Raw genomic sequence first — 15877 nt, forward strand, 5'->3', positions numbered from 1 at the left:
GGGCTCCGCTCCGGGTCTGCCCGCGGGGCCGCGCTCGCCGCGGAGCAGTTCTCGCGCCTGGCCGTCTCGGCGGTGGTGACGGCCGGGGTCGGTGCCAGGCTTCTGCCGCGCGGGGTGAGTGTCCGCCACCCCGGCCCTGCTGTCTCCTCGGGCGCCGGGCGTGGGGACGCTCCCGGGCCGCCTGCGGGTGCTGCGGTCCCCGGAGCCCGCGATCGCCCAGCTGTTCCGCCGCGCTCGCCGCGGAGCAGTTCTCGCGCCTGGCCGTCTCGGCGGTGGTGACGGCCGGGGTCGGTGCCAGGCTTCTGCCGCGCGGGGTGAGTGTCCGCCACCCCGGCCCTGCTGTCTCCTCGGGCGCCGGGCGTGGGGACGCTCCCGGGCCGCCTGCGGGTGCTGCGGTCCCCGGAGCCCGCGATCGCCCAGCTGTTCCTCCTGTGTTTGTTGTGCCGCGGAGGCCGACCCGCAGCCGTGCTCGCTGCCTCGCGCCGGGCAATTGGCTGGCGGGCGTCACGTGGGCGCGATCAGCTGGGCCTGTGGCTGCGGGCGGCCTGGAGTGGGACCTGCAGCTGCCAGGCAAGTCCACCCGGTGCGGGCTCGTTCGCGCCGCCCGCCTCTTGCGGACACTCGCTGCCCGGCGGTGGGTGTGCTGCCTGTACTCGCCTCTTTTCTACGCTGCTGCGCACGCAGGTAGGTAGGACGGACGAGTGTTAGGAGCCCGCGGTGTGGGCAACTGCAGCGCTACCACGGTCGGTTTAATCCGCACCCAGACTCATTTCCCTTCGAAGGGAGAGCCAGGGAAGGGCTGCAGCTCATTTATTTTTAAACTTTTCTCTGTTCACAGAGCCCTATGGATGGAGGGTTTTTATTCCAGATCTCCTTTGACAGATGAAAAACCTGAAGTAACCCCAGGCTAAGCTTGTCTTTGGAAAATAGACTTGCAGGTGAAGTAACTGGCTTGGTGTAGGGTATCTGTTAGCCAGTTTTGCATAGCCGCGCACACAGGGTTGCAGTTGCCTTCCAACAAAGAAGCCAAAAGCATGCAGTGTTTCCAGGGTCCATATTTATGCCAGATGTGAAGTGCCTTGATGGATTATTTTCCTAAAAGTTGATCGCATACTTACTTGTAGTGGGGTGGATAGGAAGGAAATAACCAAGAAACGGAGTCTTTTGTCGAAGCCTCCAATTTAGTAAAAAGTTATAGACCAATGACACTGAGTAACGATACAAAGTGAAACATTGGTAAGTTAGGAAATGAGTGCTAAAAAGTTCAAAAAATGGGGCAGTGAGAAACCAGGAGGAGGAAGTAGGGAATATTCCGAAGTGAATTGCTATTAGGCCTAGAAAGGGCAGGTGAGCTTACGGAAAAAACGGGCCTGGAGCTTTTAAAGCCAGCAACAAGTTGGAGTTTGTGGAATTTGGCAGTATGTGGAGATATGTATGTGTGTACATACAACTTCCTGTGTACTAGAACACAACCTATTGTGTACACTCTGGTAGAAACTAATGTCTGGTTTGTTTTGCTTTGAGATAGGGCCTTACACTGTAGCCCACACTGGCCTTGAACTCTTGGCAGTCCTCCTGTCAGCATCTTCAGCCTGGAATTCCAGGTATGCTAATGTCCGTCTTCTATCCTCATCCGGCCTGTGTTCAATACAGATTTTTTTCCCCTTAGTTTTTGTCTTGTAGCCGTCTGATCTCTAGGAAAGGCACATACTGAAATATGCTCAATTATCTGGTCAGATTATTGAAACTTTTCTCCAGACCTCTTTGCCTTTTCTGTCTCCTTTTTAAGTGGGTTTAAAACAGTACAAAGTAAAAGGAAGGCTGGTAGATGGCTCTGCAAGTAAAGGTACTTGCCACCAAGTCTGACAACCTGAATATGATCCTAGGGAACTACATGGTGAAAGGAAAGAACTCTGCTCCCCAGCACATAAATAGATAATAGTAAATTGTTTTAAATGAAATAAGGCCAAAAAATGTCTGGGAAAAAAATTAAACTTGCTACTACTTTAAAAAAAAAGTGAGAAATGAAGCTAGTCCTAAGTGCATATTCATTAGATATGAAGATAGCCCCGAGTATATTTGTGTCCAGAATATATTTATGTTTTATGGTGCCTTGATGGTTATCTAAATTAATATTATTTCTCTGATAATGCTGTGTGGTAATGCATGTGTTATTTAGGAACCAAATCTTTGCTGAACAAGAATTTGTTCTTTGATACCTCAATCTGCAAACCAGACATTAAACTATACAGTAGCCATCCAGCAAGAAGCTTTTAGTACTGAACACAACAAATAGGTGATGTTCGTCTTACCCAGATGTTTTGGGGTAGATTACCAGTTCAGATTGTTTGCTGACTCACCATTAGCTGCTGAGTTATGCGGCTGGACTTTTCTAATGATGATTAAGCAATGTTACAGAGATATCGTAAACATGGAAATTGCTTACCCAAACGAAATAAATATTATTTTAGGAGAGATGAGCAGATCCATATGCTTAAATTACTGTCAGGTTGAAGACCTGATCTCAAGAGCAGGACATCATGTGACACAGTAGAGTAAACTGATAACTGATAGAGCATTGCAGGAGGGTAACATGGCTGTCTTGTGTCACTGAAACTTGGCTTGAAAAATGCTTTGTACAAAAGTAGGAAAAGTGGGCTGGGACTATAGCTTAGTGGTAGAGTGCTTGCCTGGCATGCACACGGGACTTGGTTTGATGCCCAGTATTACAGAAAAGAATAGAAAATTGGTTTTATAGGCTGAATTATTATTTTCCCATGTAGGTTTTCAGGAGAATTTTATCACAAGTCAGTACAAAAAATAGTTGATGAAACTACAGTGGCATCAGATGCTTAATATAGTAATTAACCCAGCTATTAAAGTTTTATAGTTTTCTTTCCTTTTTAGCGAGGAGACTGAAAACCATATATACGGCTATACTTCCAAATGAATCTCTTTCAGCAGGATCAGAACTACTTTTTGAAGATTCCTGTAACCCATCCTATACTAGGCCCCTGTGTGCTACATTCCCTGCTGCAAAGTCTTTATACTTGGCTTTGTTTTTTCCCCCATCTAGTACAGTGCCCTCTCTGGTCAGTCTGTTGGTGGAGAAACTCTGTGAGTGTGAGTGGGTGTTCTGTGGAAATGTCCTGAGGACATGTAAGGAAAACTCTCTGAACTGGGTGCTTTTCCACCACAAAGTCCTGTGCAATGCAAATAGATACCTATTCTTCCTGGTATTTTTAGAACTGGGAAGTGGTGCCTCCTTAGGCTAAATCCATTTGCCAGGTTGAGACCAAACTGGATTATTAATTATAGAGAGGGAAGGTACCTGTTTTAAGACCTAGGGTTGTGACACTAAGAATTCGTTCTGCTTGTTATTTCTATTACCTGATTACTTAATATGGCTATAATCAGTGGGAGGTGAAGCTGATTGTTACTGCTTCATGTCCATTCTGAACCCTGCTCCTCATCTATAATGGGGCAAAGTTGGACTGGGATGTGTTGTAAATGGTAATCTACTTGTGCTGACCTTTATTTCGCATTCTCTGTATGCAAAGTACTGTTATAATAGTTTCTCCACTTAATTTTCATGCAGAGATATGTACTGCTGTCACAAGTTACAGATGAAACAGTAATTTGCCAAAGTTGACAAAGGTGTTGAGGGAGAGAGAGTTGAGGTGTTAGAGTCTGGCTTCAGAGTTCAAGTAGCTAGTCCATACTGTATAAGTCCCTGGGTGTAGGAAGGAGGCAGCAGCTGGTATGTATTACTGATTTGTATAATCTTTATATAGTTCAACTTGCTGAACTAGTTACAAAATGCTAAAGATTTTTATTTATTTTTGAAACAGAGTCTGTCACTATAGGCTCTCCTGGAACTCCCTGAGTGCCCCAGGCTGGCCCTAACTGCCTGGATACTTCTTCCCTCAGTCTCCTGAGTTCTGGAATTGCAGGCCTGAGTCACCGTGCCAAGCACAGAAAGCCAAAGATTTTAGCTGGAAAAAAAAAATCCATGAAGAAAATAGGACTAGAAATCAACTGATCTGGTCAAATATTCCTATTCTTAAACCTGACTGCCAACCATGTTTCTGTTTTTCTGAAAAAGTCTTTAAATGAAAAGCTTTTTTCCCTATTAGAATGTGTTTTTAAACAGGGGAAACTTTTTTTTGGTAAGGAATGAGATAGTGACTGTTTTGAATTTTGCAAGCCATCAGTTCATATAATAACCACTCGGACTCTGCCATGATAGCCAGAGAGCAGCTGAGCATAAATGAAGAGGTATCACTACATCCCAAAGAAATTTCATCAGCACTAGAATTTGAATTTCATATAATGTAGGTGTGTCATAAGATACTTGGTATTTCCTTTTCATTTAAAAGAATAACATGAAGCCAGGTGTGGTGGCACACGCCTTTAATCCCAGCACTTGGGAGGCAGAGGCAGGTGGATCTTTGTGAGTTCGAGGCCAGCCTGGTCTACATAGTGAGTTCCAGGACAGCTGGGGCTACAAGGAGACCTTTCTCAAAAAAAAAAAAAACAAACAAAAAAACACCATGTTTAGCTTATGGGTAGTTAATTGGAGTTGAGCTAGATTTGGCCCATAGGCCTTGATTTGCTGATCCCTGTTTTTAGGAAAAATACTCAGCAATGAGCCAGACCAAAAATGAGATGATATATTTCAATTATTAGTATATATATGAAAGAGGCCCCAACAGGCTTTGTTCATTTGTTTTTAGACAGGGTCTTCCTATAGCCTCAGCTGACCCGGAGCTGGCTATGTAGACCAGGCTGGTCTCAACCTCACAGAGGTCTACCTCCCTCTGCTTCCTGAGTGCTGGGACTAAAGATGTACACCACCACGCCGAGCTTAATAGGCTTTTAAAATCATTGTGTCATAACCTGGAAATTATACAACCCATCATGTCCAATTTTTAAAATCATTCATTCCTAGGGACTTTGTCTTTCATGGATTCCTGAAAGAAAAATATCATTACTATTTTTTAATTTTACTGATAATTTAAATTCTATAGATTATAACATATTTAAGCTGGGCCTGGTAGCACACACCTTTGATCCCAGCACTAGAGAGGCAGAGGAGGTGCATCTCTGAGTTCAGGGCCAGTCTGGTCTGGTCTAAAGAGTGAGTTCCAGGCCAGCTGGGGCTACAGGGAGACCCTGTCTCCAAAAAAAAAAAAAAATTAAAAAGCGGATCTCTGAGTTTGAGTCCAGCCTGACCTACATAGCAAGTTCTAGACCAGGAAGAGAGCTACATAGTGAGACCTTGTCTTAAAAAAAGAAAGAAAGAAAAGAAAAGAAAAAGGCGGGAAAAGCCTTACAAAAGGTAGGTAGATGGCTAAGAAAGCTATTTGGAAGGAGAAGAAATTGAAAATAATTGCTAAAATACGTATAAATTTCATCCTGGTATCCCTCGGAACTTCAGGTAATGTCAGATACACTGAGAATGGGCCACTCACTAAAGAAACAAGTTTGATACTTCAGACTTTTTAAGATTTTTTTTAGCCTGGAATTATATAAAACTACTACCAAAAGGACATATTTATAAAATTATCTGGGAGATGTTAACTTACTAAAATAATAAGTTGGTGGTTGTACTTGAAATATTGATGTAGAGGGGAGCATTTTAAGTTAAAACTTCAGCTGTACTGTAATAAGCTTGACCCTAATTTCAGCCGTACATAGACCTGCAACACTGAAAAATATCGAATTGTGCATTTTATTGTAACTGGATACAGTAATTATAATGGGCTACAGTAAGGTGCTTCAGAATTGATTAGAGTTCCAATAGCTATGGAAACTTGTAGAGATTAGAAATTTTGCTAAGTCAACCAAAATTACTAGCTTATGTGGGGAATATTTTAGGTGTAAAAATAATCACAGAAAGCTGGTTAGTGGTGCTAACGACTGGAGGTGGGGGTGGTGGGTGAGAAAGGACTAGCTGCAGACTATTTTGTGGGAATGATTGAAATATTCTAAAGCCAGTTTGTGATGATTGTGGAATAACTTTGTACATATACCAAGATTCATTGAATGATGTGGTAAATAAGTTTATCATATGTAAAATATTTCTTAATAAGCTGTTTGGATTTTTGTTTTCTTTTGCTATGCCGGAGAGATGCTGGGGATGGAACCCAGGCCTTTCATAATGCTACCAAGCACTGTACCATGGAACCACACTGCTAGCCCAATAAAGTTGTTTGGGAGTCACCAGTGTTCCTCTTTCTGTACTGAGGGGTCAAACCCAGAGCCTCACATGTGCTAAGGCAAAGTTCTCTATCACTGAGCCACACCCCTGGCTATTTTTAAAGTTTTATTTTGAGACGGGGTCTCACTAAATTGCTCAAGCTGGCTCCAAACTCAAAATTCTCCTGCCTCAGATTCTGTAGGTAGGTGGTGGTGGGGGTCTGGTAAAAACCTCTAGCTGTGGCATAGACCTATACTTCCTATACTTAAGAAACTCAGGTAGTATTCTAAGCTCAAATCAACCTAGACTACATATATAGCAGGACCCTGTCTCAAAAACCCAGTTTTTATTCTGCCAAAATGTTTGATCATTTATATAGAAGCTGTCAAATGGAGCTTTTAGAAGAGGGTGGCTGAATTCTATTTCTCTGGCTGTATTCTGTAGCACCAATTCAACACAAAGGCAGTATTGCTTCTGAAAGTATGCTGCATTTAATAAAACACAGTGATCATGACAGTCTTAGATGTGATGAGTGTCTGGATTACGATGTTGACGGGGAACGAGAAAAGGCTTCCAAGACAGTGGCTGAGAGGAACTGTTGTTTCCAGCTTTGTTCTTTCTCTTTATAATTTTAGGGGAGTGTACGATTAGATTGCCACGCGGATAGGAAATACAGGACAAATGGCTCATGACAAACCTATGGAGAAAAGTCTGTATCAAGCAGCTGTTTGGTCACTAGAGATGAGTAGAGTGAGAATTAGAACCACGATCTAGTTTAGAGCCTAGTTTGGCTACCTGTGCAAGGTTATATGATCTATATTTTTTCATCTATAAAAGTAGGATAATACGTATGTGTATATATGTATATAATTATCAGAGCCAAATGATGCACACCAAATGCAGTATCCCATACAGTGGAGACACTTGGGTCCCAGAGTACAATATACTATTCAAGTCCAGAGAAGTTCAGTGACTCCTGACTTGAATGATAGTCCTCCTTAAAGAATAAGATAACTTTATCTTTGTCTGTTCAGGCTACTGTAACCAAACATTGTAGGCTGGGTGGCTTATAAATAGAAATTTATTTCTCATAGTTCCAAGATCAAAGCACCAACAGAAATGGTGTCAGTAAGGGCCTGTTTCCTGGTTCGCTGATGGTCCCTTTAGCTGTGTCTTCATGGTGAAAAAGGGACAAGGCAGCTCCCTGGAGCCTCCTTATAAGCCACTAATCCTATAATGAGAGTTGTATCTTCATAACCCAATGACCCCCATATGCCGTCACATTGGTGATTAGGTTTCAACATGCAAGTGTTATGGGGACACAAACTTTTCAGATATGCAGCCTGGACACAGTTTGAGTAAGTGTCAGTTCTAGGTTAAAATTTCTGACCTTTGTAAAGCTAGGATTACCCCTGGAATCTAATGACCACAGATTTTGATGACAAATGATGTTCTGCTTCTGCTGCATTCCGTGACATTCTAGCTTTTTTTGGCAAACAACTACATTTTATAGTTCTAAATATGTATGTATAAATGTAAATGGCAATCACAACTTGGAGTCCTGTAACAAGATTCTACCCAGATATTTTTAGTCTTGATAATGAATCATATAATTGAAGCCAGTAAAAATACTAGAGTAAAAAATAGAATGAATTTGAAGTAGGAAAGAGAGGGCATATTAAATCTGTTTTCCCTCAGTACCAAATGGTTGGTCACAGCTGTTTTACAATACTGAGCCAAAGATAGAATGATATAGGTAGAAGGTACAGAAAAAAGTTCATTTGGAAGGCCAGGACATTTTCCACAGTTAACTACTTACTGTAGTTAAATTATAGTAGGAGTCTGTTGCTTTAAAATTTGATCTAAAATTGCCTTTAAAATGAAGTTAGTACTGCCAGCCCTGAGCAGTGGTTGGTACACAGATCTGCTCACCTCCTCTTCTCAAGCTAGAGTCCCTCTTGGTTTTGTTTACTTAATTTATTTTGATGTTGGAGATGGATATGGGATTCAGTCCTCAAGTATGTTAAGCATATGCATTACCATTGAGCTATATCCTTTTCTTATTTTTAAATTGCACTTCTGCCTGCTCCTATCAGATCACCCCATTCATACACCATACTCCTAGCTTTCTCTTAAGCTACATATGTTCAGAACGCACACTTAATGCTGGTGCTATGTTTTCATCTCTATGTCAATACTTGATAATCATTCAGGCTATGAAATTCCACTTTTCCTTTTTTTGTTTCCTCACACCAACCAAAAGAGAAGTGATACCATTCCCTCGTCTTGCCTAAGCGCATTTCTTTTGGTTCAGTGTTTCTAAAAGGTACTTAGCTTGGGGGATCCTGTTTATTCAGTATGTGAACTTTGGCTCCTTCTGTTCAGGGTCAGCTGTTTCACACAACAAGCACTAGGAAAACAGATTACTTGTAGGTAAATGAATAATTTATTACTATGGCTGCTAACCAACTTTGTTTTAATGTCTTTTCTGTTTTTTCCTAGGGTTTTAGAACTTCAGTTGTCAAAATGGGCAGAATTTTCCTTGATCATATTGGTGGTACTCGTCTGTTTTCTTGTGCAAACTGTGATACGATCCTGACCAACCGCTCAGAGCTCATCTCCACTCGGTTCACAGGCGCCACTGGTAGAGCGTTTCTTTTTAACAAGGTTGGTGGGAAAAAGTTTCGTTACTCCATGGTGCCAGTGGATGTATCTGACGACAGCACCACCAGAATGCTCCCTTGGAGCTCACAGACACCAGCACATCCCAGAATGAGAGCTGAACTCTATGAAAGTGACTGCCATTAGCTTGTTTCTGATTGTGATCTCAGGGAGACATTACTAGAATGGGACATTTCTGATAAAACTTAATGTATTAAAAGACAAGGGGTGCTTCCTAGCACTTTGGAAGCAGAGGCAGATTACCCCAAGTTGAAGGCCAGCCTGGGATACATAGTTCCAAGACAGTAGGCAAGCTTCAACCTCAGAGGAATAACTACAGTTAAAAAAAAAAAAAAAAAAAAAAATCGGTCTCCATTTTTTCAGTAAATGCTCATGTAAGAATTTTAATGTGGAAAAGAGGCTGTTACCCCCTTTGCTCCCTCATATAGCACAGATTGATCACAAGTGAGATAATCATAGTGAGCTATTGTAGCTAACCAGTTTGCTCTCATATTCGTGATTACCTTATTTGGGTCAGCCAACAAGAAAAGCCCTTACAGATTTGCAAATGTGTGTCTAGTCTGCTTGCCTCTGAAATTTCAACTTGTTTTGAGATTGTTTGATGTGATTGTGGCTCCTGGAGCCTAATGTATACTGGCCAGGTTAAATTCCAAATCTTTTAGGCTAAGAAATAAACCTAGTCTTGAGTTAGTGTTTTCATAAGATAAACTTCCTAGTGAACATTCCTCTGTTCCTTTTAGAAGGAAGCTTTTTTTTCTTTTGGAGCATCAATAGTGTGTTTCCCTTGGCATTTTTAGAGAGCAGGGGTTGATATACTATGGCAGGCTAGCTGCCTGTTATTGTAAATAAATAAAGTAATAGAGTTCAGTCTTGCTCTTGTTTTTTCCTGTTACAGTGTTAGTTAGAATTAAGACCACACTCAAAGCCAAAAACATTTACCATCTGATCCTGTAGACGATTGTTGGGCATTCACAGTGATTAAAAATGTTTCCAGTGTCTTAGACTCTACTTCTAAATGTTCAGAGTCTTTGAACTTACTTGAAAACTATGTTACATTGTATGATTCGTGGTAGGCTTTGTCCCCACTCTGTGTGTGTGTAAATACATAGAGAACAAATAGGACAGTCACTTTATAAAAAGATCAGTGGCACTGTCATAGCTTCTTTGATTATCTTGTACTCATTGTTTCATAGTGAATTGTAGCAATTAGGCTTAAACTTGTATCCTATGACTTCATTTCCAGGTCTCTATTCACTACACCCAGAAATATAACTACCATGTGTAAATGGTGAGACTGGGGCTAAATACAGTAATGCATAAAGATTGCATCAGATACCCAGTACAGTGCAATTTCCAGATGTTTACCTATCTCAGCAATTATTTTCTTTTTTGATGTATTGCATGGAGGTGGCGGTCTTAACAAGGTCTCCTATAACCCAAGCTGACCTGAAACTGACCTCTGTAGGTGAGGATGGCCTTGAACCTCTATCTATCCTCCTGCCTCTACTTCCCAAGTACTAGGATTATACCCTATGCTACCAGGCCCAGCTATCCCAGGAACTTTTAAAACCAGTTCTGGGAAGGGTATTGTAAATTTGACTAAAGCAATAACTTCTGTGTTCTAAACTTGCTTGGTGGTTTGTTTTGAGGCAGGGTCCCTCTATGATGTAGGTTGGTCTCAACTCAAACTCATGATTCTCCTCTGTCAGCCTCCCCAGGCTAGGATTACAGGCATGTACCACCATATAATCCTTGTTTATTAATTTATTTATTGTATTAAGTGGCAAACAACTTACATGATTTTACATATATATGTATATATTTTTTTATCATGTTTCTTAGGTAGTTAACTTGCAGTACAGTGAAGTTCAAGATCGGGTCATGCTCACTGGCCGCCACATGGTTCGAGATGTGAGCTGCAAAAACTGCAATAGCAAACTGGGATGGATCTACGAGTTCGCAACTGAAGACAGCCAACGTTATAAGGAAGGTCGTGTGATCCTGGAACGTGCTCTAGTTCGAGAGAGTGAGGGCTTTGAGGAGCATGTACCATCTGATAACTCTTGAAGAAAACAAAGTAAATCTGTCTTTTCCCAGGTCTCCTTCACTGAAAACAAATCTACTTACATACACTGTCACCTTAGCATCAGAGTCGGATTCATGAACTGCGGAACAAGAGGTTATGAGAATCTAAGATGGAATCTTCTTTTCTTTCTTTTTTCCTTTTTTTTTTTTTTTTATATTTATCCATCCAACAGCAGTTTCTAGAGAGAATATTATGCAGATGCCGTTGAATTTTTTTTTTCTCCCCCGTGTTTACATCCTAAGGCAGAAGCATCTATCTGCAGCTACATGGTGGGCTATGTAAGGGAAAAAATTGGAGCTATTAGAGTGGAAATGTGTTTTATGTAAATTTTGAGTGGGGAACATGGCAAGAGCATGATTTTTAAACTTATTTGGGCTTCATTTTAAACTTTTTTAAAAACCCAGTTATTTCACTTAATTTGCTAGCTTCAGAGAAGAGATCCGAATCTGTGCCCAGCGCTAAAGGCTCAGTGTTAGCGTGGCTTGTGCTGGCCAGTGTGCCATATTCTTGTTGGAGATGAACTGTAGCACCAGAGCCCATTCTTCCTTGTCAGTCTTGACCCAAAGATGTCACCATTCCTAGATACTTGTCACCACATAATTGGTGTTGATTGGAAACTTTCTGAAATGGGGCAGAACTGCTTGGTTGTCTTTTTCCATGTAACTTAAGCATAGTAATATAAATAAAGTAATAGTTGGATGTTTTTGGTCCTGTGTTGATTTTTAAAAATACTTTATATATAAAGAGCAGAGTATATGGTGTGATTTTCATAGTAGTTAACTGTTTCTTTTTTATCTTAAGCTAAATTAACTATGTTAAGGTATCCTTGTAAATGAAAGCATACTGTTTAAACTCACAGTATTACATTTAGAAAACAGTTGAACAGAATGTCAGTGTGCATCCATGCAAAAGGCATTAATCTGCATCTGTTCTAAAAGGGGGAGATGAAGCAGCTTATCTAAAAATACTGCTTCACCAAGCATTTCAGCCTTCCCCCTCACTTGTGTACTGATGTTGACAAGTCTTTGAGCCCAGTAGTTTCATCAAAGGACTAGATCTTTCCTTAGCATTATATTTTCAGATCATCCTTAGAAGAGTTCAGTTACTGTATTTGAACTGTACTTAGTACCCTCTTGGAAAGGAATCAGATTTGACTCAGGTTATTTTATGATAAAAATTTACGACATTACAAAGTATTAAAATGTGTTTCTTTACCCAGCCTCTTCTAGGTAAACTAATATTTGCTTTTTGCGGAATAATAAAGTGTCAGTAAAATTGGCTATTTATGCAAATGAATGAATGGATGTTATATGTTCAATTTCCAGGTCCTCTACAAAGGCAATTTGCTGCTGTTGAATTAGTGAAATATTTTCTGTCATTTATATTAAGAATGATTTCTTAGTACAGTTAAGTTTCTCACAGCGTAGTTATCTGATGAGGTATAATACTGCATTTCAAAGAAGTGAACACAATTCTTCATCTTCAACTTTATTGAAACCTTCAAGCATTAAGAACAGTATTCATTTCCACTGGTTTCTATATTGGCCTTTGGTGATATGCAGATTCCTAGTAGCATGCCTTACCTATAGCACTCTGTCAAAATAAAGCCTGTTTTGTCTTGCATTGCTGCAATATTGCTACTTATTTTTTACTGATCCTACTTAGTGATCATCTTCATTTTTTTCTCTCAGCACCTAACTGCTTTTGTTTGGTTTTCTGGTGGGTTTTTTTTTTTGTTTGTTTGTTTGTTTGCTTTTCATGTGTTTTGTTTTGCTTTGATTTTTTTGTTTGTTTTTTTATTTTTTATTTTTTAGAAGCATTTCATTACAGCTTTAACGTACTCAATAACAATTTCCAGAGCAAAGATACATCTCTTTCAAAAGTGGCTCTAAAATTTTTAGGTTCCCAGTTGAATTAATACTGTTATACACTATTGAGCTCAGTGTAAACCCTGTAAGACATAAAATTGGATGAATTTTTAACCTTTAAAAAAGATCTCCATTTCATTAGAATATATTGTTCCTTGCAGACAGACTCATCATCTCAGTGTTAGTAGCAAAAACAATGCACCTGTCTACAAGGTGGCACACAATTTTAACCCCAGTGCTTGGGAGGCAGAGGTAGTTGGATCTCTACAACTTTGGGGCCAGTTTGAACTACACAGCAAGTTTCAGGCCATCAAGAGCTACGGTGGTAATGTTCATCACCTCTAATACTTAACATGATGTAAATTTTTATGCTTCCTCTTCAAATATAACTCATTTTTTAAATTTGTTGATTTTTTTTTTTTTTGGTGTGTGTGTGTGTATATCACACAGAACATCCCAATCTTACTCATCTATATACCCACTTCCCAGATGGCACCCTCCCATAGCCGCCCCCCTCCACTGGAGCCCTTTTACTCAGTCTTCCCTGCTACTGTCTGCTGTGGTGTCAGCACCCCAGCTGTTCCCCAGTACTTGTCCATCAGGTGAATCTAGTCAGCCTATCTAGAGGTTTTTGTTTAGGAAAGTCAGCTGTTCGAGACAATGCCTCAGTGTGTGTCCCTGGCTGGCCTGGAATTCACTTTGTAGACAAGGCTGACCTTGAACTCAGATCTGCCAGCTTCTGCCTCTCAAGTGCGGGGATTAAAGGTATGCACTAACACACTTGACTCCATTGTGCCTTTTTTTTTTTTTTTTTTTTTAAACTTTTCTGAGACAGGGTCTCCTGTAGTCCCAGCTGAACTGGAACTCACTATGTAGACCAGGCTGGCCTCAAACTCAGAGATCTGCCTGCCTCTGCCTCCCAAGTGCTGGGATTAAAGGCGTGAGCCACCACACCCAGCCTCTATTGTGCTTTTTTAAGACAGGGTCTCACTATGTATCTCTGGCTAGCCTGGAACTTACTTGCTATGTCTTATGTAGACCAGGCTAGCCTTGAATTCAGAGAGTTCCACCCACTTCTGTCTCCCAGTGCTGAGATTACAGATGTACCCCCAATGCCTAGTTTACTCCAAGCTTTTGAATAGCTTTGTTTTGTTTTGCTTGACAGTGGTGGAAGTGATCATTAGCTCTAATTTATACACAGAGACATTGACTTTGTCAGTTAAACTTCTGAGATAATTTTGCCATAGATGCAGCTATGGTTTAGTATGTGCAAAAAAATTGGTTAGTATATAACTGCAAATAAATGCCATACTGTTAACAGTGGTGACTGGCAAAACAGTAAGCTCTCTATTCCCTCATTTTAAGAACTTGATTTGCTAGGTAAAGGTATAGTACAGTGGTAGTTTCCTTAGCATACAAAGACTGCAGTCCCTAGCACTGCAAAAATATAAACTCAGTTTACAACAAATGTTTTAAAAATTGGAGGATCCAGTCAGATTAGATTATTTAAATAAAATTTAAGCATCTTTTACTTCAGTTGGGATTGATTACCAGTACTAAAAGAGTGTAGTGGTTCACATATGTAAAACCAGCTCTTCAGAGATGGATTTATAAGTTCAAGGCCTTCCTGGACTGTAGATAATTTCAAGCCAGTCTAAGCTACTGCATGAGACTCTCTAAAGAATAAACGAAAACATGATTTTTCTGTGGTAGGGACATTAACTGACCAAAAATAATATTTTAATATACTGCTTAATGCATGCAGGTATATAAGTATAACCTTTGTCCCTTTGTTTGAAGAGTTTAGCATTCTTAGATTAGGTGCCAGTGATTATTAAACATGTTTTTAGTTTAAAAAAATTTTTTTTACATTTACTTGAAGGGGGGTATGCATGTGGCGGTCAGAGGACAGTCCTCAGGAAGGGTTCGCTCTACCATGTGAGCCAGTTCACAGACCCAACATGTTTTTATTTAAAGAAACCATAAAGTGAGTGTTCTGGGCTAAAAATTGGTAATGATTGTTAGAGTTATGAGGAGTTACTTTGAGATTACAAGAGAAACTAATGTCACTACTGTTTGCTAAATTTACCTCTTCATAAGAGTCCTGAGGGATATTTAAATTATAGTTTAGTTCTTGGCCTAGGCCACAGTCAATAGGTGATTTTTGATTAGGTAAAATTGGTACACTACCCATTATAAAATATTCAGAGAGGTGTTTGTGGGCTGGGGAGATGATTCAGTGGGTAAAACACTTGCTACATGTGTAAGGACTTGAGTTTGAAGCCCTGGAACCCATGTAAAAGCCAGACTTGGTAGTGTGCATCTGTAACTTTGGTGCTTCTACAGTAAGATGGGAGGTGGGTTCAATTCTCAGCACCCCCATGGGCAGCTAACCATATGAACTTCTAGTTCCAGCAGATCAGAGACCGCCTTCTGACCTCCATAGGCATTGCATGACAGGGATGCACTTACACACATGCAGGCAGTATACTCAAAAAATAACTGCTAATGATCATATATGAGGCTCACTGTTAAAAGTGGTGTTTGGATATAAAATGTCCACCACAGTCTTCTGTGTTTAAACACTGCATCCCAATGGGCTGGAGAGATGGCTCAGCGGTTAAGAACACTGGCAGTAATTGCAGAAGACCTGGGTTCGAATCCCAGCACCCACATGGCAGCTAACAACTGTCCATAACCCCAGTCCTAGGGGATCTGACAACCTCTTCTGACCTCTGCAGGCATTGCATGACATGGGTGTACTTGCCTACATGCAGGCAATACACACACATACATAAAATAAAAATAATAAAATATTTTAAATATTCTGTCCACATCTGGTGGTGCTGCTTTGAGGAGGTTGTGAAATCTTTGAGACCTAGAACCTAATTGACTGATGGAGGCTATGGGGACAGGCCTTGAGGATTTTATTCAAGCCCTGTGTCTATTCTCTGCTAAGTAACAAGTTACACCACAAGCTGCCATCACCACAGACAGATGCATCCCAGCCATCCTGCCTTGCCCACCATCTTGGACTGT

At 40.7% G+C, this 15877-nt stretch overlaps 1 protein-coding gene across 3 annotated transcripts in view; it reads left to right on the forward strand.

Moving 5' to 3' along the window:
* Window positions 1–12591, forward strand: part of Ypel5 (yippee like 5) — a 13773-nt gene extending 1182 nt beyond the window's left edge. Inside the window, exons 1-4 of one of the 3 annotated variants that reach the window (XM_017801462.2) lie at window positions 662–684; window positions 839–938; window positions 8705–8869; window positions 10727–12591. In XM_017801462.2, the coding sequence (XP_017656951.1) occupies window positions 8729–8869; window positions 10727–10951 (366 nt within the window). In that variant the 5' untranslated portion in view covers window positions 662–684; window positions 839–938; window positions 8705–8728 and the 3' untranslated portion in view covers window positions 10952–12591. Of the gene's footprint in view, window positions 1–436; window positions 685–838; window positions 939–8704; window positions 8870–10726 lie in introns of those variants that run through there. The other 2 variants (XM_008846484.3, XM_008846482.3) reach the window with 2 other exon arrangements.
* The last annotated feature ends 3286 nt before the right edge of the window (window positions 12592–15877 follow it).

The sequence above is a fragment of the Nannospalax galili genome, unplaced genomic scaffold, assembly GCF_000622305.1.
Source record: "Nannospalax galili isolate Female #2095 unplaced genomic scaffold, S.galili_v1.0 scaffold683, whole genome shotgun sequence".
Classification (NCBI taxonomy): Eukaryota; Metazoa; Chordata; class Mammalia; order Rodentia; family Spalacidae; genus Nannospalax; species Nannospalax galili.